The sequence below is a fragment of the Ambystoma mexicanum genome, chromosome 1q, assembly GCF_040938575.1.
Source record: "Ambystoma mexicanum isolate Mex_15411 chromosome 1q, UKY_AmexF1_1, whole genome shotgun sequence".
Taxonomy (NCBI): domain Eukaryota; kingdom Metazoa; phylum Chordata; class Amphibia; order Caudata; family Ambystomatidae; genus Ambystoma; species Ambystoma mexicanum.
In genome coordinates, this window is record NC_090922.1 from 219,263,316 (window position 1) to 219,289,796 (window position 26,481).

The 26,481-nt window shown below is 45.6% G+C and overlaps 1 protein-coding gene across 1 annotated transcript in view; it reads right to left on the reverse strand.

Moving 5' to 3' along the window:
• The window catches only part of LOC138526786 (sulfotransferase 2A1-like), a 248,725-nt gene that overhangs the window by 137,509 nt on the left and 84,735 nt on the right, over positions 1-26,481 (reverse strand). Inside the window, exon 2 of the mRNA XM_069637478.1 lies at positions 5,154-5,296. Within this exon, the coding sequence (XP_069493579.1) occupies positions 5,154-5,289 (136 nt within the window). The 5' untranslated portion in view covers positions 5,290-5,296. The remainder of the gene's footprint in view (positions 1-5,153; positions 5,297-26,481) is intronic.

Genomic DNA, 26,481 nt, shown 5'->3' on the forward strand with positions numbered 1-26,481 from the left:
TAGGGAAAGGGGGATACCATGTCTCTCCAAAGGGCATCTTACTCCCAGTCCCTGCAGACCCTCCACCCAGGTGATCCTCTCTCACAGGTCCACCCCCACGGTCTGGATGAAAAAGCGATGGCCTTTTCCTGGCCACCTGCGCAGAGGATCCATGGGGAATAGATATGTGAAAACACTCTCAGATTTCTCAAATACCCTTCCCCAATGCGGGTTGGACCGAGGTGCTTCACAAGGAAATCGAGAGGAGAGTTACCTCATCTCGCTTTCGTTCCTCTCGAGACTTGATTGCAAAGCCACCAGGTTTATGGTTCAAGAAATCCTGCATTCCTCTAAGGTTAGGTTCTCTTATTTGTACTATTGATTCCACGGCCAATGAAGTAATTGGTCTCCTCTTCCCTGGCTTTTTGTTTTAATTCAAGAGATTGTAGCTGTGAAGGGACATGAGACACAATGACATGATTTGGGGAATTTGTTTGGGATATTAGTGAAACCCATTGTTCAAAGTGAGGTACATCTCTCCCTAAGAGTAACTGAGTTCGCAAGTTGGTAATTACTGCTACAGTCAAATCTATTTTCCTTCCCAGAATAGAAATAGGGATTTGGGTCAATGGATATGTCTGAGAATGGTTGTGTATTCAAGTTACTTATTCCTTTCTCTCCACCCCAGGGGAAGTACATCTGTTCTTACAGCACTTTCTTTACTTCCGGTGTCCAAATCTGCCCGAATCAGGTTTCCCTCTAAAATGACAGGAACTTTATGTGGTTTTCCCTTTTGTACATGAAAAAACAACATTAGGTTTTCTTTGAGGTTGACATTGTTGACTAGATGACATGTATTTGGGAAATTCAACTACATTTACTGGACAATTTCTTACAAGATGGCCAAACTCCTTGCATGAATAACATTTCCGATGGGGATTGAGAAAGGGATTTATTATTCCAGGTTACCCTACTATTCCTATTGATTCCCATCAGGAGTCATTGTTTCCAATGACCACTTCTTGAGTAGTGGTTATCTGGGGAAGAAGAATGTCCAATAACTCTACTGAGGAGGATATAGCCTTACTTGTTTACAAATAAGTACATTATGGGCTTTCCTTATCAGGATTTGCCCAAGTTAGGTCTCCCTCCTCTTCTTCCCTAACATTTAATGTTCCCAAACCTTCTAATATAATATTTGGACTTGTCCCCCTCAGATTTCTTGTGCGTCTTTTTCAAAAGGGCTAGAGCATAGGTTCTTACTTTACCAAGATTGTTTTCTGATACTTTTCTTTCTAGGTGGGATAGGAGGATGGTTCCCATAAAACCTCATAGCTCAGAATTCCTATCAGTTAACCTCTGTTAATCTTAATGTGGGCCTCTGAAAAATTCTAAAAGGATACATTTTAATTCCTCCCACCAACCCCGAGAGTATAGGCTGAATTCTTAACCCTTTTCCTTTAGGTTAGTTGGTAATATATAAATGCCCAGGCCATGGGGAAAACCAATTTGTAAGCCTAAAGGAATTACTACATTAACTCTTTATGGTATTCGACAGTCATAAGGACAAAAGAAATGATAGTAATTTCCTTCTACAGATTTCCTGATGGGAAGCATGGCCTGTGTGTGCAAAACCTGAAAGGTTACCCTTATCTGACGAATCCTTGAGTTGGGAGTATTGATCTTTCCTTCAATATTTTGTGGAAGGGACTTAAGAAAATGTTTGGCTTGTTCCTATCCCTTCATCAAGGTAATTTAAAGATAGCATGGGGGTATTCGTTGTATGGCAAGTCGTATAGGTCTGCATCATATCTTTAATATCGGCCTATCCCAAATGAGAAAAAAACATTCTCTTAAATAATTTCTGAGTTTCCCATGGTCTGTGTGATCTTTTGTTATATGGCACTGAGCTTTTACCAGAACCATATTTTTATGAGAACCATATTTTTATGAATTTCTTGAATCACCAGTTATCATTTTATTTTGCCTACTTGAGTAGGTTTTCCCCTATAAAGAAATACTTTTTTAAGAAAAAAAAAAGGTTATTTTCCTTCACATCCCATATCTTCCGAGATTACTTGTGAAAACATTTTAGTTAGAAAGGGGTCTTTTCTCTGGGCTAGGGCTAAGTATGGAGATTTGATTCTCCAGAACTCTCTTTTCCAGACTCAGAGGAGAGGGAATCATTTGTAGCTTCCTTCTCTGTCCCAGAACCATGCGTTCCGCTTTCAGTGTTTTCTTTCTCTGTCATTATGGGAAAGATTGCCCTCTCAATCACCCCTGGAACTATCCTATGGCCTTGGTAACATTGGAAAGGGCTTCTTCCCATGGTTTTGAAGTAGTACTTTAACTTGACCCCTGAAATTGGGGCCCACTATGCCAGCTAGCACGTCCAATCCCAAGTCAACATGCCAACCCTAACCTATGTGCTAGTCTTAAATAGGTCTTGGGGGTGGAATCAATATTAAGTCAGTAGATATTAGTTTCCTTTCTCCTGGGGAAATTGTCTCATCCCTACCTCTACAAATATCAAACCTGTAGAGTCCTTCGTTGCTACTGAGGGGTTTGATGCTCTGCTACTCAGCTTCTCAAATTGTAGGGTTCCCCAACTTGTATCAGTTTAGCCACACCCCACCTCTGACACTATCTGTGAAGGCATCTTGGAGTAAGACACATACAATAGATTAAAAGTTCAAAAACATACACTTTTATTAGCTTAAATGTCAGGATGGAAAATTGCTATCTGGACCTATACTACGGTTGGATTTCCCTACCAAACCAAAACTAGGGAAAGTCAAAGTCAATACGTTCAACTTAGGAATCTGCCTGTGTCCAAAACCTATACTTTCTCTCACAACTAATCTAATACAACATGTAGGGATGTCAGTAACCAGAAACTAATGTGCAATTTAAAGTTCAGAACTTGGTTCAGTTTGTAGTGTTCTTTCAACTACTCTCCCCCCCCCACCCAAGTATAAAGCAGTTCTTTTAAAAAGACTGAAGATTGTCTTGAGTTTACAATACTCAGGGTTCCCATCCCCAAGTTTCAAAACACAATTCAAACAAAATCCTGAGGCTCTTTCCTCAAGACAAAAAAAACAGTCCAATCTCAGGAATCCCTTCCCCAAGACACAATTTCAATGAAGTATTCAGATCTTGGGGTTTCCCCAATTTCTTTAAGGTTCTGTGCCACCCTGAGGATCTCTGTATTATGCTGGTCTTCGTAGCACAAAGAAGGTTTTTGGTTGAAACTGAAATCACTTGTGATCCCCTTTTAAAGTTAATTTCCCAAAGTTCCCTTCACTTTCAGAATATATAAACATTGTGTTCACTGATCTTGGCATTCACTTTGTAGTTCAACATTGGTTGGTTTCTTTATATTTATATACAGTGCTTTTGTAGAAATTACATAGTTGAAAGTTAATTGCAATGTCAAGTTTTTCTGTGTAAATGTCATCCAATGTCTATAATTGTATTGAGAAAGCTTCCCTTCACTTTACTACCTCATAAGTAAAAAATGCAAAATGCAGTATTCAAAATGGTTCAGTTTTCGAAGTTGAAAGTTCTCTGCCATTCGACACCTTTCGTAACGTGTTAAAGGTATGTTTCTTTCATTCAGCTTGCTGCTACATGCAGCATACAAAAAGGTTACAGACTTTAGAGCTTGAATATTCAGCATCTCTGTGATATATATAGTAGAAGTAACTTGGTCATGTTCGATTAGTTCATTAAGTTTTAGAATTCTCGTGATTTTTTAAATTGATCTCATCGTACAGAGACTGTGAGCCTTCAAATTGTTCTCATCATGCAGAGACTTTCGATAACAGGTTTTCATTTGCCTGCGACTACTCTGTTACTAAGTATTCAGCTGGCTTTCATGAACTAAAGTCTTTAATGTTCATTGGTTTTCATAAGGATTCTATTTGGAGAGCTTCGACAACTTGTCTTTCAATCCACGTGACCACTTCATAACAAAGTATCCTTACGCGTCACACCAAACACCCACCCACCGGGTTTCTTTCTATCTGGAAAAAGACTGGTTGCTTTGATGTGCATCCCAGCAAAGCAGATCTTCCGGCCTTCTCATGTCTTCAGGGCTCCACCTTCTGCCCCTGAGGCACTCCTGGGTCGGCTTCTGACCCCAGGAGAACGTGCACCTTGCACAATGGAGAAAGGGGCAGCCTTCCCACATGGCTCCCCTTTCACGCTTCTGTCGGTTCCACAGAGCCCCTGCTCGCGGGCCGCTCCTCCTTGAACCAAAAGTGTGTTTAATATGAACAGCACTCTGCTGTACTTCTTGGCCTCTCTGCTGCTATAAATTCACTGCTACCGCTCCCATCACCATTCCCTCTCTTACACGAGTTAAGTGGGGCTTTTTATACACCTACAATCCTGTAACAGGTTGCAGGCGTGAGTTCTCAATCAGCCCTGCCTCACCATCATTAAAGGGACATGCCTGACCTTTACTGCTCTTAGCAGGTCTCTTCCTCGTCCCAGTAGCCACGTGGTGAAAGGAGCTCGTTTTCACTACTCTTGGTTACTTCTTCCTCGTTTCAGCACTTTTGATGGTCATGTGTGAATTATTTAGGGAAGATGTTTTGTAATACCCCATAAATATGGGAGATGGTTTGGTCATTATTAGGGAAAGGGGAATACTATGTCTCTCCCAAGGGCATCTTACTCCCAGTCACTACAGACCCTCCACCCAGGTTATCCTCCCTCCCAGGTGCACCCCCAGGGTCTGGATCCAAAAGCGATGGCCTTTCCCTGGGCATCTGCGCAGAGGATCCATGGGGAATAGGAGTGAGAACACCACCAGGTTTCTCATACATTTTGAGTGCAACTCGTTCAATCATAATCTTCTCCCTTCACAGGAGCATGAACCCTCTAGGATGTGCCCCTTTAACTTTTGGCAAGTTATCGCCCTAGTAACTGGTGTGTTGCATTCCTGCTCTGGACCACTTTCATCTTGGGTGGCAGGAAACACATATGGCTGGTGATGGTCATGACCGTTTGAGTGATCCTCCATATACCCTCTGCAGGACCTGTATCACAGAGCAAGTGGAGGCTCCAAGCCCTCAAATCACTCCAGTCCCAACACCCATCATCCGGCCACCAATACAGGATTAATCACAGCTCATTAATAAGTATTTTGACTTCTATGTTTGTCTTACCTGATTTTGGGTATGTTATATTGAAGATATCATCGTCAAGCACTTGAAACTCATTTTCGATAAAGTTGAGGTCATTTTCATTACTTGACAAGGGGTGAAACAGGATCCCTTTGTAGGTAAAGTAATCATCAGCCATAGCACTCCTGAAATAGACAAGGCAACAGCATTACATGTTATGCAACAAATGCATGGTAATGGAATAGTATATGACTAAACCTCAAATCTACTGCCTTCTTTTACCCAAACAGTCAATGTCAAAACCAATAGGGATCTAAATCCATGTATCCGTTTTTTCCAATCTGGAAAGAGATACAAGGAAAATAATGTCAGGCATTCACTGAGGATCCCACAATACAGCTTCCTTCCCTTGCTGTTCAGAGTGAGTCACCCTAGATGCATATACACTTGCTCATGCTCGCCTCTTAACCAAAAAGGGTGGAAAAACCATGTACCTATCAAAAATATACTCATATTTTAATGTTTATCAAAAAACACATCACATTCACAATACATTTTTTAAAAAAACACATCATTGTGGTCCAAACTCATTGTGAACCACATATATCTGTATATATAGGCATAGATAAGGTTTTGAAGTGTCAGCTTCTATGCCAAGAGTGGAAAATGTATGTACAGATATATGTGGTTCACAATGAGTTTGGACCACAATGATGTGTTTTTTGAAAAAAATTATTGTGAATGTGATGTGTTTTTTGATAAACATTAAAATATGAGTATATTTTTGATAAGTACATGGTTTTTCGCCCCTTTATGGTTAAGAGGCGAGCATGAGTAATTGTATATGTATCTAGGGTGACTCACTCTGAACAGCAAGGGAAGGAAGCTGTATTGTGGGATCCTTTTGAATTTGTACTTTATTGTCCTCACCCACACAGCCCCTAAAAAGAGGACATTCGTAGCTCATCAGAATTGATGAGGCATTCACTGAGGGGCATGTGAAAGATTGGTCATGAGGTGAATAAAGTCAGCTGTGTCTGAGTCTGCGTCTCTTCCTCTATGCAGTTTTTTAATAAACCATAGGCATCCCTGTAAAATCATTGCATACACCAGTTGATCGACCAGGGTGCATTCCTTCATTTCTACATCAACCTGTCAGGATTTAGATCCTCCTCTATCCCCCTTCACTCATTCTCAAAAGAAACTGAGCACTATTTTCTGAAGCCATTTTGCCAAAGCAAGAGTGCACAAAGGGAGGCAGGATATCCCTTGTAAGTGGTCTCCAAAAGCTGTGGGGTGGGAATAAGCCACGTGGCGGAAAAACAGTTCCTGATGAGAGTCGGGTGCGTATTAAGACAAAGTGAGCTGAAATCTACTTGCACAGAACCAGTATCGCACTATGGAAGAGAAGAACTGCAATACATCTCCATCCCGTCCACTTATCCCCAAAATAATGGGCAATGTCAAGAGGAAGCCATAGGCCAAGGCTCAGCCGTCACAGAGCTATACACATTTATACAATGGCAAACATTAGAAAAAAGAGACATTAGTCACCTTCCTATTGCCTATCTAAACTAATAAAAATGTAAGCCATGTATTACACTCCGAGTTTGATACAGTGCGGAGCCCAGACAGTGCCATCTTGTCCTGATATCACTCACTGGAGGGTCTCCTGAAACCGATGCACATGAATGGCACACAGATCTGATGGTAGTGGGTTCAACAAGGGTACCAATAACCTTTACACCAAGCATACCGCAATATCCCAGAGTGCCTGACCTGGCTTGCAGAGACACCCATCATGACAGTACACAGTGTACCCTAGGAACCACAAGATGTGCGATAAAAAAATACAAATGAACTACAGAGAAGAAGCAGACTCCTACAAGCCATCAAAAAATTGGTTAACTTTCTAATAAACAAAAGACTGTAAAATATTCTAAAAAATTTGGGCATCACAAATTTTAGAAACTTCAAACCTTTTAGGACATCAAAAGACAAAATGGTGGAACAAGAACATGCTAAAGTAAATCTTGATCCAAAAGCTTCTTCTATTCAGGAACATGAAGCACTGGATGGACCCGTTGTTTAACCAGCAACCCCACCTGCAAAGCAACACCATTATCAATGCACTCATTTTCAAAAGGCTTATGTTGGTATTACTGGGGGAAATAACTCAGGAGGTAAGACACAAGAAGGAAGGAACCCTGAGGACAAGCAAACTGTCACCTACAAAACATGCTACATTTCTAAAACATTTGGCATTCTTATACAGTTTGTTTGGCCATTGGTAAAGTCTCAGAAATAACATCTGCTGTCATTTGTGCATGAAACAGAAAAACACAAACAAAACGACGCTGCAAAAATACCAGAACAGAAAACTTGAGGAAACCGGCAAGAGAGGAGATACTGGACTCTGCGAATGAACAAAGTCATCATTATCATAGCATATTTCTCTGTCTACCCATTAGTTTTAGGAGAGGGACAGCTTGGCACGCAGTCTTCCAAGAAGCTTTTACAAAACATTGAAATATATTTGGAAAGCGTGTCTGTGACCTTTCACTGAAGTCCATGAAGATGAAATACCCCTTATCGGAAATACACCAACCAACTCAACAGCAAAATTAAACTTCATTCATGTAACTCTCTACCGTCATACTGCCGGCTTGAACGTCAGTGCCTATCTTTACGTGATGCCCACTGCCACGCTGCTTTTCTCCTTACACTCTCCATGTTCGTATGCATGCCTGACATGGCCCTGTAATCCTAGATAGCACTTTCCTTAGCATGTACTATACAGCCATCAATGTTTAGTCCTGTATGAATACCTGTCTCTACTCTCTCCAACTAGAGGTGTGCTCTCCCAAGTATGTACTCAATGCACCTACCACGTTGCTCATATGTACTTTGATGTAGTTCCCTGCAACATGAGGTGAGGTTTCCCAAGTATGTGTTTAATGCACCTACTATGTCCCTCATATGTACGTTGATGTAGTTCTCCGCAACAAGAGGTGAGCTCTCCCAAGTATGCATTTAATGCACCTATGTACCTCATATGTACTCTGATGTAGTTCCCCGTAACAAGAGGCAAGCTTTCCTAAGTGTGTATTTTGCACTATATTGCGTCCATTGTATGCCTGGTCTGCAACTATTTTAATTGTTTGGCTTCCTGCACTTACTGTAACCATAGTCTTAAGGTAAAGCACAACAAGATACCGCTGGCTTTTGTGCGCTATATAAATAAAGAAATCAAAGAAGCACCAGAGTTAACCTTAATAGCAGAACACTCCTCCATAGGTATGGCTATGGTAGAACAAGTTACTCTCTTACCTGGTAACCTTCTTTTGATGGGATGGTCCGACAACGTATTCCATATCTATGACGGTAATCACCACAGCTGTGCTGCTTCGGAAAATCTTTCGGCGCCTGCGTCGACGACATCGATACGCTGTCCTCGAGGGCCTCCGTCAAGCCGACATCACCGAATGTTATAAGTAGGCGTCACGTCGCCCGTAGCCTCAGTTGTAGTTTGTTCCCAGAACATGTGGCACCAATCATCTTCTAGTATGACCACAGAAAGCCTTGCGGAAACGTAAGCTGCAATCGCATAAGAAATTCTGTAGCGGGGCAGGTAGGGAGGGAGCGATATGGAATACGTTGTTGGACCATCCCGTCGAAAGAACGTTACCAGGTAAGAGAGTAACTTGTTCTTCGAGGGGATTGGGTCCTCCAACGTATTCCATATCTATGACAGGCTCCCAAAGCAGTACCAATGTAAGGAGGTGGGAAAAGAATTTAGAATATACAAATTTAGAATGCCCAATCAAATTGCAGAGTAAAGGACCGCCTTGCAAAGGTCAGATCCTGCCCATGGATAGAATCTAGGCAGTAGTGACGTACAAAAGTATGGACCGAAGCCCAAGTGGCTGCGTCACGGATGTTACGAATAGGAACACCCCTCTGGAGGGCAGTAGAGGCAGCCACACCCCAGTCAAATGGACCCGTAAGCCTACTGGAGGGTCCTTACCCGCCAGGCGGTAACATTCAGAAATTGCCAAGATGATCCATCTAGATAAAGTCTGCTTAGTCACAGCTTGTCCCAAACGCCTTCCACCGTAACCAATAAAGAGCTGATCGTCCACTCTGACCCGGGACATGCGTGAAATGTAGAAACTTAAAACTCTCCTAGGATGTAACCTATGGAGCCTCTCCTCGTCCTTACCAGGATGCGGAGGAGGATAAAATGCTGGAAGAACAACCTTCTGGCTTAGATGAAACTCTGACACCACCTTCGGAAGAAAGGAAGGACGAACTCTAAGGACAACCCTGTCCTTATGAAACACAGTGAAGGGTGGCTTAACTGAAAGAGCCTGTAACTCACTCACTCTGCGAGCGGAAGTGACCACAACTAAAGTTTTAAGGGTTAACAATCTCAAAGGACAAGAATGCAAGGGCTCATATGGAGCACCCATGAGAAACTTGAGAACAAGGTTAAAATCCCACCCTGGCACCTGGAAAGGTGACCGAGGGAACACATTAGTGAGCCCTTTCAGAAACTGAGAAATTAACGGAATTTTAAAATAAGAACACTCCTCAGACGAGCGCTTAAATATGGACAGCGCCGCCAGGTAACCTCTAAATGGTACCCCCTTGCAAGCCCCTGTGGGCTAAAGAAAGCAAAAAAGACAGAACCACAGGAATGTCACATGAAAAAGGATCCACATTCTTAACCCTGCACCAGTCGCAGAACATTCTCCAACGGAAATGGTACAGGGACTTGGTTGCCGGCCGTGAACACCTCCATCACGTCTTCAGGGAGGTCCAATCCTTATACCTCAACCTTTCAGATACCAAGCATGAAGGCTGAGAGACTTGACCTCTGGATGGAGAACCCAACCCCCATCCCATGAGAGCGGATCGCCTCGGTAGGGAAGACGACATGGAGGACAGATGGACAAGTCGAGACGGTCCGAGTACCACGTCCTCCGGGCCCATGCCGGCGCAATGAGGATCATCTGAGAAACGATCCTCCGCTGCACTTGCGGGATGACGGGGACTGGAGGAAACGCGTACAGCAGTGGGAAGGACCACTCCACTACGAACGCTTCTCCTAAGGCTCCTCTCGGAGGAAATTCCTGCAAGCAGAAACTTTCGCACTTCTGGTTGACACTGGAGGCGAAGAGATCCACTTGAGGGGTCCCCCAAAGGGTGAAGATCTCCAGGAGAATCTTCTGAGCCAACTCCCACTCGTGAGAGATCGCGCTCTCCCTGCTCAGAGCGTCCGCCGTCTCGTTTTCGTCTCCAGCCAGATGAACTGCCAAGATCGAAATTTCCTGCTGGATGGCCCAGAACCAGAGCTGCATCACCTCCCTGCACAGAGGAAGTGAACCTGCCCCCCCCTTTTTGTTGAGGTAGTGCATGGCCACTGTGTTGTCCGTCAGAATCAGGACATTCTTTCCTCGCACAGACGGCAGAAAAGCCTTCAGGGCAAGCCTGACGGTCCTCAGCTCCAACAGATTGATATGGAATCTGGACTCCGATGGAGACCAACAACCGCTGACTGTCAGCTCATTGGCATGAGCTCCCCATCCCATGTGGGACGCTTCCGTCACGACCGTCACCTCCGGCCAGGGTAGCCAAAACGGAGACCCCCTCAACAGGTTGCCTCCAGCGGCCCCCACAGAAGGTTCTGGGCGACCGAGGGCGGCACCTGAACGGGGTCCGACATCCTGCCAGAGGATTGAGACCATTAGAGCTTGAGAGCCCATTGCATAGATCTCCTCCGCAACCTGGCCTCTGGCAACAGAAGAATGCAGGATGCCATGAGGCCGAGCAACCTCAAGAACTCAGGATGCCATGAGGCCGAGCAACCTCAAGAAGTCGAACGCTGGGAGACTCTGGGCATGTTGAAACTTGTACACCATCTGCTGAATGTGGTGAGCCTTCACCTGGGGAGGCAAACACTGCCCAGGGACGTGTCGAGCACCGCTCCGATGTACTGGAGCCGCTGTGTTGGCGTCAAGTGGGACTTCTTTAAATTGACGGAGAAGCCCAGCTTGTGCAGGGAGTGGCAGGTGACGGACAGATGATCCAGGACTTGATCGGGAGAGCGCGCCCTCATCAACCAATCATCCAGGTAGGGGTTAACATGAATCCCCCCCTTTCCTGAGATGCGCTGCCACCACCATGAGCTTGGTGAAGACCCTCGGGGCGGAGGTCAATCCGAACGGCTGGACCCGAAACTGAAAGTGCGAGTCACCAACTGCGAATCTAGGGTACTTCTTGTGCTTTGGATGGATCAGCACATTAAAATAAGCGTCCTTGAGGTCGAGAGACACCAACCAGTCCTGACCTTGAAGGGCCTGGAGGACTTGAGAAAGAGTAACCATCTTGAACTTGTCCTTCCTGAGGACCTTGTTCAAACCGCGCAGGTCCATGATGGGTCTCAATCCCCCATATTTCTTCAAAATCAAAAAATAAGGGGAATACCATCCCTTGTTCCGCTCCGCTACAGGCACCAGTTCTATGGCACCTTTCTCCAGCAGGGATTGAATTTCCTGCGCAAGGAGCGGATCTGGACTCTTCAAAGAGAGATTCCCTGGTGGATTGTCGTGCGGCCTCTGCCGGAAAGGAAGACAGTAGCGGTGGGCTATGATCTCCAGAACTCACACATCTGAAGTAATGGCATGCCATTCTACCATATGCTGTGCCAGCCTTCCCCCAACCGGAGAAGCATGGGCCTCAGGACTGAGCTGAAGCGGCTGCGGCAGTGCCCGAGGGCAAAGAGGCAACTGCTCGCGCGGCCTTGGCACATCAAGTACCTTGTTTTCCACCTCTGGTACTCTTACGGTTGCCCCTTTTGAGGTTGACATACTGCAACACCCAACGACTTTGCTGCAGCTTTGGAGGTCTACAACCTCTCAAGGCTCTCGTCAGCCTTGCTGCCAAAAAGATGTTCACCATCAAAGGGCATGTTGAGGAGCCGAGCTTGCACATCAGGAGCAAACCCCGACTTCCGCAACCACGCAAACCTGCCTATCACGATGCTCGCCGCCATGGACCGGCTGACGCACACACACATGATCAGCCGCTAGGGAAATACAGTTCCACAGAGTATGCCTGAAACGAGACAAGGCACAAACGGAGTGGGCCGCCTGAAGCGCCTTACCCCCAGAAGAAAATACCTTTTTCGCCCAGCCGTCAAAACGTTTGTCGTCCCTATCAGGAGGGATGGTAGGGTACGACGCCTGCTTTGCGTGGGCCGTAGCCGCCTGCACCGCCAAACTTTCCAGAGTGGGGTGCGTGGTCAAGTAGCAGGGCTGGGTGATATTTCTTCGGCAAGGACTTGCTCACTGCCGGTAGACTCTCTGGAGAAGTCCAAGCTGCAGCCACCCTTCTCTGCAAGGCCATATGGAATGGCAGCACCGGGTCAGTTGGTGGACCTTGGTCCAGGATATCAGTCAGGTCATCCTGCTAAAAATCCCCAGGGGGGGCAGACCACACCAGGTAATCTGTGACCCTCGACATCAGGCGCCGATAAGAGGAGTCGGCATGCGTGCCAGACTTAGGCCTACCAAATTCCACCTCCGGAGAGGTATCGAGCGCACTGGCATCATGCAATGACTGGTGCAGGTTCTCGAGCTGGCTATGACCAGAAACAATGTCATCAGGGACCACTGCAGGAACCACACCTTCCTCAGACCCCTCATCCACCCCAGAAATATAATCCATAGGCTGGAAAGAGGGAACTGAAAAAGGAACAAAGACATGTGTTGCCTTAGCCAGAGCCTTTCTGGGGGGTTCCCCCGTACCACGAGGCATCCCCGACAAAGCCACCTCGAAAGGCGTCGATGGAATTGGCATCGACATCGACTGCAGCGCCGACAGCTTCGACGGCGTCGACACAGGCTCGAGGGCGTAGCCCAGAGCGTGTCTCTTGACAGCCTGGGTGCCGATGGTTCCAATAATGTGTGTAAATCTCATAGGGAAATGTTGCCCCAAACACCAAATGCCTCCATTCAGAAATGGCCTTCATTCATCCCCAACAATTATCCTGACAGAATGATGTATGTCACAAGATGCAAATGATAGCTAAAGATCTAGTAAGTTCCATCTAATTGCAATTCTGAACTTGGAACAAAACTTCTCCAGCCGTTCCATCAGAAACCTCTGGGTGAAATGTATAAAATGGCCTAGAACAGGGGTTCTGCAATCTGCGGATCACCTGCTGTTTTGAACTATGGCTCCCAGGATCCCCCTCCATTGACTATGCTGGCTAGGGCTGATGGTAGCTGTAGTCCAAAACGTCTGGATAGCCAAAGGTTGCAGACCCCTCGCCTAGACATATCTGGAGGACTTCAAACAGGGCTAAAAGTAAAAACCTTAAGATCTTGAAAGGCTTCTACAGCCGGTCCATTCCAGTGAAACCCATCTTCCAGGTTCTTTCCCTTAAACATGAGATTCATCTCAGCCTCAAAGTTGTTTTTAATGAACTTCCAACAAAATTTTGGAAACCCCAAGAAACCCAGCGTTCCCTCGGGAAACCCCAGAAATAGCCAAACCAGAATTGTGGACACACCTTTATGATCTGTGGGCAGTTACAAAGGAGTGTGGGAGCCCCTCTACTGACAACAAACATGGGTCAAATACCTTGTTCATGGAATTTCTTCCTGTCAGGAGGGTCTACAACCACATTTTAGCTTGTGCACGGGTCCCTCTTTTTCTATAGGCAGACCAGCAGAAGAAAGTAATTATCTTAGGTATTCAATACTTTCTCAAACTCTGACTTTTTCACTTTGCTCACTTTGCTTATTTAATTAGCATTTATTAAAAAGTGACTTGTGCAAGTGCAAATAAAAATAAATATATAAATGAATAAAGTGCAAAATGTTCCTCAGTTCAGTACAAAATATGCTCCTTATGTATTGCATAATTTTCACTTTCTAATGGTCCAATAACCAAATTGAAAGGTATGCTCCAAAACAGCTTAAGTCCATTTAGTGTTTATAATATCCATTGTTCAAAAATGTTGCATAACTGTATCAAAGCAAGCACCAGACGTATTATCACCAGCCCTTCCACAGATGAACAGCAAAATTGCATAGTGGGTTAAAGTATTGACTGGACAGACTGATGGCTGCAAAGGGCGTTAAAAGCCAAGGAGAACGGGTTTATGGGTGCATATTATGCTCAGAGGTAGAACAGAGTTTCCTATTTGTGGATCACCAATGGTGTGGGTCACACAAGATGCCGTATTAATTCCCTAATCTTTAGGTTTAAGGGCGAGAAACGTTTTGGCACAGTGTTAGTCCAGTTGTAAAAAATAAAAAAATAAAAATAAAGCAAAATCCAAGTTTTATTTCTTTTTATTGGACTAACAAAATATTGTGTTAAGATGGTAGTAAGCTTTCGAAGTCCCAGAGACGTCTTAATCATATGGTAGTTACAAGACAAATGTGAAACAAAAGAAAGCACACACATGGCTGACATCACTTTTACATGGGGGAACAAAGGCAAGGGAGTCTCCCACTTTAAACCCCATTGGCTGCAGGAAATAATTATGCCATAATTATGCCAGGAATTCAGTCTTGCAAGCAACCTTTATTGGAAGGGCCAAAGCTGAGCATGTGTCTTTTTATTTCCAAACACTGGGAGACAGTTTATCTTGCTGAGAAGTAAAATTTCAAGCAATGTTTTTCTGTGTGTAATGTGTCCAAACATTTAAGCGTGTAGTGTCTAATGAGTGGAACCCAGCATAAAATAACAGTAATGACATTGTAGACAAACTCCAAAATGTTAGATTAAAAGGCACACAGGTTGAGAAGGAAAGGGATATGTGTTTTCACACCTTTCCTGCACGGCAAGGTTTTTCACATGTATAGTGGTATGCATTTGCCAATACTATAAGCAGACTCATGTTTTTCCAATTGTAATGTTTATAAGCATGTTTCAGTCAAATTGTTGCTTGCAGCCAATTTGTTGCTTGCTGTGATTGTAATGCCCCGCCTGACTAAGAAAACACTGTGCACCCATGTGTGGGGACTAAAATATGGTCCGAGTTTGCTGCAGGTCTCTGCAGCCTCGATGCTGTGCTAGGGTGGTATTTAGATTAGCCCAGGTTGCTTAGGCCTACTTGTATGCATATGGTGGAACTAATTGTGATGAATCTAGCAAAATGCTGACTGGCTCTCTGGAGGGAAGCTTCCCTTGCGTGGCCAGGGAAAGGCAGAATCTACCCGACTCTGAGGGTTGCTATCTGCGGGGGGACCACATAGGGGAGGACAACCTCCAGAGAGACAGAAAAATACTAGATCAGAATAGTCCTTCAGATGTAACTCTTGTAACACTCAGGAGAGAGAGAGAATGCAGCACTGTTGTGATATCCTGGCCGGAGAGTAAACCAGGGGTAAGGAGAGAAGTGAGCTGAAATTGTGGAATAGTGATAACCAATACGAAAAGAGAAGACCCATTCCCGTTTTAAGGATAAGTAAGAAAGTTGCAATACACTGGTAGAGAATATACCAAGGGTACAAAAGGGTGTAAGAAAGGTAAGGGGTAAAAAAAAAACTCCATCGAATTGTGCAGTAGTAACAATTGATGCAATAAAACATTGGATGAAAAGAGGAACTCAGGGGGAGAGTCACCCCCTGCGAAACAATGGAACATTATTGACTTTACTGGAACAACCTAACAGACAGTGGAAGACCAGAAGAAACATAGGGGAAGGGAAGACCCCTTTTCTGGTGGAACCTTATTCCTTTTCTATTCTGCACAATTGTATGTTTGGAACTTTTTAAAAAAAAGGTACAAGTATATAGCTCGCAAAAATCCCCACTTACACATTATATATATTTTAGTGTGTAAGGGCCAGTTCAGGGTTTTGGTCACAATATGGGGGTGCTTTATTGGTTTAACATCCCAACACAGATGTTCATTACTTTTGTTGAGACAGGGAATCCCCTCAAACCTAGGGACATGTAGGATTTCCCCAAACCTTCCTATTAGTTTGACAATAAATGTTCAATTTCATTCAGAAACCTATAACTGTGTCTGGCTCTTACTCTTTATCCCTTACATAATACAGAAATATTCCCTAAGCTTCCAAGTTGCTATGTTTACATTTATCCTAGTTGTGCCTCATTTTGGCAGTTTGTTAATGACTCACATACAAAGTGGCAAATACAAAAATACTTTACCACTGGTCCAATGGTAAAGTGTCATGGGCATGCCTCTTCTTTAAATAATGGGTACCAATAATGTCTGCTCAGACATCCAAAATTGCCCTACATGATGCATGTGACCTTACCCATTCGGGGATCTAAGCATTGTGTCGAAAAGGTGTATGTGAGAGGTAGTAGCAGCAGGTCATGTTTGGGTACTGTCGATTTGATTGCCTTGAAGGTTTCAGGCACAACGTAGGCCATAGTGTGACATATATCCCGTATCTATGTTCAGATCATCATTTATCAGGTTGAGAATCTTGAAGAACTTGAGCTCCTATGTTCTTCTTTGTGTGGCATTCACAAACAAGAGGGAAGTGTGCACAAGCACTCCCCAGATACACCCTCTTACCTTTTATTTTATGTGTGACAAGTTCGGAGGCCCATACCTATCACCAAGTAATCCAATACTCAACCTCTGGCATCAACGATTTATTTCCATACAACTGTGCAGAAATTATCAGGAAAACTGGCGTAGCATCCCAGTCAACAAATATGGCCCCAGAACACAAATTCCTTGTAGTTGTCATGCCCCGCATTCCTGCACACGGACGACTAGGGCCGTCCGTTTCCATGTGGAAGTTGCCTTGGCGACTAAATCCAAGCCGCGGGACGCGCCGCACTACATTTCCCAGCATTCCCACTTTTTACGATCACGTGACACGCCGGCAACGCGTCTCACGTCCTAGGAAAGTGAATCGTATTTAACTACGCTTGTCCATGCAATAGGTGCTCCTAAAACTAAGCAGTTAGTTTAAGCGCCCGATTCAAGTTATCCTGTTTCCTGAACCTCCTAGACCCGGCTCGTGTTTAAAGGATTATTCTATACGTCTCAGCCCTTACTATTTCTGAAGCCAAAACCCCCTTCTGATTTCCCTTTGGCAGTCGAACTCCTGGCTTTGTATAACGGATTGCTCTCTCCTACTCCTGTTTGTTGCGACGTTTTCGGATTTGCTTCTCACCACTGAATTTCCAGATATAAGCTTCCATTTGTCCCCTCTGAACACTATCCTCACGGACTTCCTAATTCCCCTTCTTTTTCCACGCATCGACGTGACTATATGAACGCTCTCCTGATTTTCCTGGTCACTATTGGATCGCTCACCTTCACTTCAAGGACGCTTTGCTGAACTCACCTTTCACTGCAAGGACGCTTTGCTGAATGGAATAAGGGATTGCCTTTGGACATTAGCTGCGCCCTCGTGCCGTTCGGGTTAGGTGGAACTCTACGCTAACTCCTACCAACTGGAACCTTCTTCCTGCACCACCTGGTTGTCGTAGAGTGCTTTGGACTCACAATAGGTTGTGGGATTTCTCTCTAGCTAAGCAGGTAAGAGAGGAGATTGTGGGTGGCTGGTCGCTGCACAATTGGGTACAATTAGTTGCTCTCTTGAACCATTGTTTTTTCTTGTTTGTCCCTTTAGCTCTGTTGTCGCTGCTCCTGCCTTTTCGCCCAAGCCCCTGGCCTGTTAGTTATTATTAAATCCCTACAGGCTACGCTCTTGGGGGGGGAAGTCTTGTTTAGCATCACGCGCAAGGTGTCCCGGAGGAATCTGGTTCGCTGCACGTTCAAGATACCCCAAAACGGAAGGGCTCCCCGAAAGAGTATACTGACTGTATCCTTTACACGGCTGTATCCTTTATAAAATTTGTCTAATCTGTGACAGATTTAGGAGCCTATTATTTCTTGCCTGTCGGTCATGGAAACCGGAGCCGATCAAATGGCTGCCTTGCTGCAAGCCTTTGCGGCTTTACGTACCGACATGGCATCAGCACATGCGACCCTCCATCAGCGCATGGATGTGCTACAGAGTTTCGTGCAGCCACTACCACCCGATGAGGAGTTTGGTGATGCTATTGCAGCAGCCCCTCCTACGCCCCAAGTACCATCTCCTGCTTCAGCCCCCATTGTCCTTCCGGGACCTTTCCCTTTGGCCCCTCCGGAACGCTTTTTTGGAGATCCAAAAACATATCGGACCTTCATTAATCAGTGCCGTCTGCATTTTCTGTGTCGCCCGCTGGCATTTCCTGACGCTGTTACTAAAGCAGCGTTCCTTCTTTCCCATTTGGGAGGTACGGCAGCGGCTTGGGCTAACCCGTTGCTCGAAGCCAACGACCCAGCCTTATATGATTTCGATACCCTTATTCAATCCATGAATAGTGTATTCGATATGCGTTACAAAGCACAGACTTCTGATCTCGAGTTCCTTGCTATCAGCCAGGGCAAATCGGACCTTATATCCTACCTCGCCCGTTTTAATCAGTTGGCAGCGGAAACTACCTGGCCCGAACAAAAGAAAGCGGCCGTCTTCTATAAGGGGCTTTCGGAAGAATTAAAAGACGCTTTATCAGTGGTACCGGCCCTACCGTCCGGTTTTCCGGAACTGGTTGACTTGGTTTTACAGGTCGATGCTAGGTTACGGCAGAGAAGGGGCGAACGGCGTGTCCCTGATCTTCGTCTTTCAGCCAAAGCAGTAAGCCCCCCTTCTGCCACTTCAGGAGAAGTCGAACCAATGCAAATAGGGGCTATCAGAGGTCCATTAACCAAAGCCGAACGTGAACGGCGTATGGTAAATAATTTTCTGTTTCTATTGTGGCCAGTCAGGTCACTTCATCCGTGTCTGCCCCAGGCGACCTGTCAAGACGGCGGGAAACGCCAAGACTCGTCCTTAGGCCGAGCCCTAAGGATGGGTCACCAAATGGATGGCTCGGAGCAATGTCCTCCCTCCTCACACATCTATCTGGCAATGTATTTTGTGATTCCCGGTGTTGAGCCTTTCACCAAACCAGTCATGATTGATTCGGGGGCTAACGGTAGCTACATGGATATACAGTTAGCTCAATGCCATGGTGTAATGGTAGTCCCTAAAGCTAGACCTGAGGAGGTGCATGCTGTAGACGGTTCTCGTCTGATATCCGGATGGGTAACGAAACAGACAACCCCGCTTTGCATGTCCACCCAAGAAGGCCACACGGAACATATAGTGTTTGACCTTATTTCGGCCCCTCAATTTGGGATCATTCTTGGTCTTCCCTGGCTTCGGACTCACAACCCTGTAATTGACTGGGTCCAACGGACGGTGCAGTTTTCTTCCGTGTTTTGTATCCAACATGGTCCTCAAAACCCGGATATGTCGCCTGCTTCTCCTTGTTTGGCATTGTTGTCTAATGTTCCCTACATTAATGCCACGCTAAAGGATCCAACACCCGAACTGCCAACGGTATACAAAGCATTTTCCGATATCTTTGACAAAGGACTATCAGAGATGTTGCCCCCACACCGTTGTTACGACTGCCCCATTGACTTGGTACCTGGGGCAGTGGTGCCTCACGGTCGTGTCTATTCCTTAACCGTCAAAGAAGAAGAACATCTGAAAGGATATGTGGATAAAGCATTGCGTCTGGGTCATATTCGACCTTCCCGTTCCCCTGCTGCCTCTCCCATATTCTTTGTGCCAAAAAAGGAGGGGGGACCTGCGCCCTTGCGTAGATTACAGGGCCTTGAACAAAATAACGATCAAGAACCAGTACCCGCTACCTCTCATAACGGAACTACTTGATAAGATGACATCTTCCACCATTTTTACCAAATTAGATCTCAGAGGGGCATATAATTTGGTCAGAATGCGAAGCGGTGATGAATGGAAAACCGCTTTTAAAACGAAGTTTGGGCTCTACGAGTATTGTGTCATGCCCTTTGGGCTTTGTAACGCCCCAGCCACTTTTCAGCACTTCGTTAATGACATCTTTGGAGACATGCTGGATTGTTATGTGGTGATCTACTTAGACGATATCCTGATATTCTCGGATTCACTCGCTCAACACATCCAACATGTCCGCTCCGTATTGCGGCGTTTGCGGACTCACTCCCTCTATGCTAAACTAGAGAAATGTGTGTTCCACGCCACCTCAGTCGAATTCTTAGGTTTTCAGATTTCGGCAAAAGGGGTGCTCATGTGTACTTCCAAAGTCAAGGCTGTAATGGACTGGCCGGTTCCGGACTCAGTAAAAGCGCTCCAGTCTTTTCTGGGTTTTTCAAACTTCTACAGACGTTTTATCGCCTCCTTCTCTGAAATAGTGGCACCTCTTACCCGTCTCACTAGTCCCAAGGTCCCCTTTGTTTGGGACAACGAAGCCCAGTCGGCTTTTGAGACATTAAAAAAGGCCTTCACTACAGCTCCTGTTCTACAACACCCGAACTCCTCTCTCCCTTTCATAGTGGAGGCTGATGCCTCCGCGATAGCGGTGGGGGCCATCTTGTCTCAGATCTGCCCTGCTACACAGCGGTTACATCCGGTGGCCTATTTCTCCCGAAAACTATCTCCGGCTGAGCGCAACTACACCGTCATGGAGAGAGAGTTTCTGGCAATTCGAGCGGCTTTCAAGGAGTGGAGACACCATCTCCTGGGTGCTCGACACACCATCACCGTGTACTCTGACCATCGGAACCTTCAAGCTCTTTCGCATGCAAAATGTACCAATGCCCGTCAAATACGTTGGCATTTGTTCTTCACACTCTTCGATTTCACAGTTACTTATCGCCCCGGCCTTCTAAATGGGAAGGCGGATGCCTTATCCCGTGTCGGTACTGATTTTAACAACCAGACCTCGGTGTCACCTATATTGCCCCCAGCTTCTGTAGTATGTGTCTGTTCGGTCTCCACCTCATTCCTTGACCAAGTACGACAGTGGACCAAAGATCATGTTTCCTTTCTCAATACCCTAGATGCCCATATTGTTACGGGTCTTCCTTATGTTCACGGGCTTTTGTATTTACCTGACGACCAAACCAGACGGAAGGCCTTGGAATGGGCACATGATACCCCGTTGGCTGCGCACCCTGGTCAGCTTAAAACATATGACCTTTTACACCGATGGTGCTGGTGGCCGGGTATGAAGAAGGATTCTGATTCGTACGTATCCAAGTGTGCGGTGTGTATTCAATGCAAGAGACAACCTGGGAAACCATTCGGTCTATTGATGAAAATGCCTCTCCCACCACATCCATGGCATACGGTCACTCTCGATTTCGTGGTGGAACTCCCTTCGGTCAGGGGGATGTCAACTGTACTCGTGGTTGTGGATGTTTTCACAAAAATGGCACGGTTTATACCATGTTCTGGACAACCTACTGCTCCATCGTTGGCTAAACTATTCTTTGATCATGTGGTGCGTTTTTTTGGTCTTCCCACAATCATGATTTCCGATCGGGGCACCCAGTTTACCTCACGGTTCTGGAAAGCCCTTACCCATTCCTTGGGCATAGATGCACGGCTCTCGTCATCCTACCACCCCCAAACGGACGGACAAACCGAACGCACCAATGGCACCATGGAACAGTACCTTCGTTGTTTGTGCTTACAACATCAGACCGACTGGTTGTCCGTTCTGGGAACCGCGGAATTTGCTTACAATAACTCTCGGCACTCTTCAACAGGTTGTTCTCCGTTTTACGCATTGTATGGTGTACACCCAAGGATTCTTCCACATGTCCTACCTTCACTGGACCAGATCCCTGCTGCAAAATCTACAAGAGACACATTGGTTGCTATACGCGACTCGATTGTGTCTCATCTATTGGCTGCGCAGTCCCGGACAAAAACACAAGCGGATAAGCATCGTTCACCTGCCCCCTCCTATGCTCCGGGTGATCGTGCCTGGCTCTCGACCAATCATCTTAACATTCGGGGTAAGCGAAAACTATTGCCTCGCTATGTAGGTCCCTATAAAGTACTACACTGTCTCAATCCTGTTGCAATCCGTTTGGACATTCCATCTCATTGGCGGATTCACCCTGTTTTCCATGTTTCCCTCCTCCGTCCCTTTGTACCTGGCACTCGACTTTCTGTTGCTCCTGCTCCCATCAATGTGCAGGGGGAAGACGAATACGAAGTACATGCTATACTGGACACTCGTCTGCGCCACGGAGTGCGATCTTATCTGATTGATTGGAAAGGTTACGGCCCCGAAGATAGAACTTGGGAGCCGGCCTCGAATGTGCATGCTCCCCGGCTTTTGCGTGCCTTTTTTTTGGAAAGATTACGTGCCAACCGGGGTAGCCGCTCTTTGCGGAGGGGTACTGTCATGCCCCGCATTCCTGCACACGGACGACTAGGGCCGTCCGTTTCCATGTGGAAGTTGCCTTGGCGACTAAATCCAAGCCGCGGGACGCGCCGCACTACATTTCCCAGCATTCCCACTTTTTACGATCACGTGACACGCCGGCAACGCGTCTCACGTCCTAGGAAAGTGAATCGTATTTAACTACGCTTGTCCATGCAATAGGTGCTCCTAAAACTAAGCAGTTAGTTTAAGCGCCCGATTCAAGTTATCCTGTTTCCTGAACCTCCTAGACCCGGCTCGTGTTTAAAGGATTATTCTATACGTCTCAGCCCTTACTATTTCTGAAGCCAAAACCCCCTTCTGATTTCCCTTTGGCAGTCGAACTCCTGGCTTTGTATAACGGATTGCTCTCTCCTACTCCTGTTTGTTGCGACGTTTTCGGATTTGCTTCTCACCACTGAATTTCCAGATATAAGCTTCCATTTGTCCCCTCTGAACACTATCCTCACGGACTTCCTAATTCCCCTTCTTTTTCCACGCATCGACGTGACTATATGAACGCTCTCCTGATTTTCCTGGTCACTATTGGATCGCTCACCTTCACTTCAAGGACGCTTTGCTGAACTCACCTTTCACTGCAAGGACGCTTTGCTGAATGGAATAAGGGATTGCCTTTGGACATTAGCTGCGCCCTCGTGCCGTTCGGGTTAGGTGGAACTCTACGCTAACTCCTACCAACTGGAACCTTCTTCCTGCACCACCTGGTTGTCGTAGAGTGCTTTGGACTCACAATAGGTTGTGGGATTTCTCTCTAGCTAAGCAGGTAAGAGAGGAGATTGTGGGTGGCTGGTCGCTGCACAATTGGGTACAATTAGTTGCTCTCTTGAACCATTGTTTTTTCTTGTTTGTCCCTTTAGCTCTGTTGTCGCTGCTCCTGCCTTTTCGCCCAAGCCCCTGGCCTGTTAGTTATTATTAAATCCCTACAGGCTACGCTCTTGGGGGGGGAAGTCTTGTTTAGCATCACGCGCAAGGTGTCCCGGAGGAATCTGGTTCGCTGCACGTTCAAGATACCCCAAAACGGAAGGGCTCCCCGAAAGAGTATACTGACTGTATCCTTTACACGGCTGTATCCTTTATAAAATTTGTCTAATCTGTGACAGTAGTCTCTGAGAAGATCCACTGCACAATGTAACAAAGCCCATGATATTACCACCTCGTAATGGCATGCATAGGCCATGGCCCAACTTGGGATGCACCCCCTGCCCGCAACAGGGACAGACCTCCTGCATTTCAATGAATGCAGAGGTTTTTGCTACATGTCAGGATCCGTCAGAAGCAAAACGTTGGTTGTCAAAGAGTAAACTGGAATAAACAAACCTCAAGAAATGTCTTAACCCTGGTCAGCACCCACCATTTTTAGAAATGTAATTACTACACAAAGGGAAATCCATCACAAACCCAGGTAGACGATGTCTAAAGAACTTTTCAAGCACACATTCTTACGCTTAAAAGTGTCTGGATTTCCAGTATCTAGTTAGAAACCATACATGCAATCATGGCAAATCAAGTCATCTTTCAATACACAAGATATGTTCACACATTCCATGCATAGTCAGGTTTCAACGTTTCATGTTTATATGCTATTAAGTAACCTACATCTAATGATTCACCTGCGTCTGTGATTAACACTAGCATCCTTTTAATGAATCTATTCTAAATAGTGACCACTTTTTTTGTAGCATGCTTTTCTACCACCATTGTTGCGGAGGGCCACACCCTAGGAGAGATTTCATCGGTTGCCATCTGTGTTCTATTCATTGTCCTAGAAGCTGCAGATTCGACTTCACCCATATTGGCTAGCGATGCACCTGTAGCCGGACATTCCTGTCCTGCCCGTCCTGCTGTCAAAGCATTGGATCTGCCTTTCCAACTCAGGGGATGTACTAAAAGGCCCAGGGGTAGGCCCACTGCCTTCCCCAGGGTTCAGCACAGGGTCAGGCAGACTCAATGTTGATAACCTCATCAGCCACAACTCCTACCATTTAGTTGTCTATTAAGGCTGAGGGGCTAACATGGTCAAGAGGAATCTTCTGCCCCTTGGGTGGTCCTATCAATATAGTGATCTACCAGCCGGGCCCTAACCCATCCTGTTCCCAAGGATCTCTGGTAGCGCCTGGGCTCTCTCATTCGGTTTTTAACTTGCCATGAATAGGTATGCAAAGTCAGTCACAGCAATTTCTTTTTTCCTACTGCTGCCTCCTTTTCCCCAGGTCCTGACATTTTTAATGTTTATAAGGTCTCTGGTGGCATCCCACTGAGGGCTGGGGTGGCTGTAGGCATGACAGGGTGTGTCTGATTCCTGGCATTCATTTGTCATGTGGGGGCATCCTGTGACAGTAAGCAACAGAAGGTTTTTTGTATTGGTGGATTTGTATAAACTTGACTGGTCATTGGCTAGCTTTGACTTAATTTTCCGGCCTTTGTGTGGACATCTCACTCATGGTTTGCTTGTGTTCCATGAAACCTCAGATGAAAGGGCCCTTAACTGCACTCCGAAAAAGTCTTCCCCCATTCACACGGGCCGGGATATCTACATACAATACCGTTAATCCCATCTGTGGCTCATGTGTTATAGCAATTGCAGAGAATTGCACAGCTTCAGTGAAGTCCATGACTAATCTATCATTGGCAGGAATCTGCATACGCTGATGACATAATCCTTTTATCTAAATCTCTGATGGGCCTACAGCGCCAATTGTCAACGTTGCGTGGGCTGCTTGAGGAGAAGGGGCTAAAACCTGAGATATCCAAGACCAAGATTTTGGTCTGCCAATCTCTCAAGATTTAGGAAACATTTGAATTTATCATTTAGTGTGGTGGGAAAAATGTTTTGAATATTAAGATTACTTGGGCATAAGGATAGATGACATCCCGTCATGGAAACAATTACTCAAGAAGAGTTTTGCGACATTGGCCCATAGAGATGAAGCAGTGCAAATATTCTCAAAACACTCTGCGGACAGATTCATTTCTGGTGCCCTTGAAGTTTATTCTATGCAAGCAGTTTTGGCTGCGATACATGGGGCGGAGGCATGGGGCCACATTGACACAAACCAAATACATATCACAGAGGATAAAATTGTCAAAAGACTACATCCACTGCCGTTAAATGCACCATCGATTCTGACATTACTCAACTTGGTGTGAAGGGGCACCTCTTATAATGTAGAATTAAAGCCATTGTCATACTAGGTAAAGATTCGGACCAGAGAAATTCTTAGGGATTATTTGGCGACCTTAACTAATCTTTTAGAGTCCCCAGGTGCCTCAACATCGCTGTGGTTAAAACATGTGAAAGACATGTTATTTAAACTTCACCTTCCAGATTATGGGGCCTCAATCTAAAACCTATTTAATTAAGTGATTTGATCAATGGGCCAATGCAGAAAGGTGCAGTTGCTCGGCAAAGAGTAACTTAGCCTTGGGTTCAAGCTTTATCTAGACAGGTGGGACGATAGGAGTTGGCTGTTTTTTATTAAAATTGCGACTGGAGATTTGACCTGTTGGCCATTTAGCTTCTATTGCAAAACAAGAGGCCTTTACTTTACTTTTACTTTATGACCTTTGTATTGCGCAGCCATAGACCCGTGGGTGTGAGGGCGCGGACAATGACAAACATAACAAAAAACAGGCAGAAGCTATCCCGAGGTCGGAGAGTTGCCGGAGAGAGGATATCAGATGGATGCTTATTTAAAGAGGAGTGTTTTTAAACCCTTTTTGAAATTACTCAAGACTGAGGAATTACTCAGGTGACTAGGCAGGGCATTCCAAAGAGACGGGGCCGCAAACCCAAAGGCACAAAGTTGAGCTTTTTTGGTTTTAGATCTTGGCTGGTTAAGAAGGTTAAGATTGTTAGATCGTAAATTTCTGAGGCAGGTTTTTTCTCCTTATATACCTTTGTAAGTAAGGGGGCATTGTTCCCTTAAGGCATTTGAAGGTGATAACCAAAAGTCTAAAGGGTATCCGAGACTCCACGGGGAGCCAATGCAAGGCTCGACGCGCTTCAGAGACATGGTCTCTATATGAGA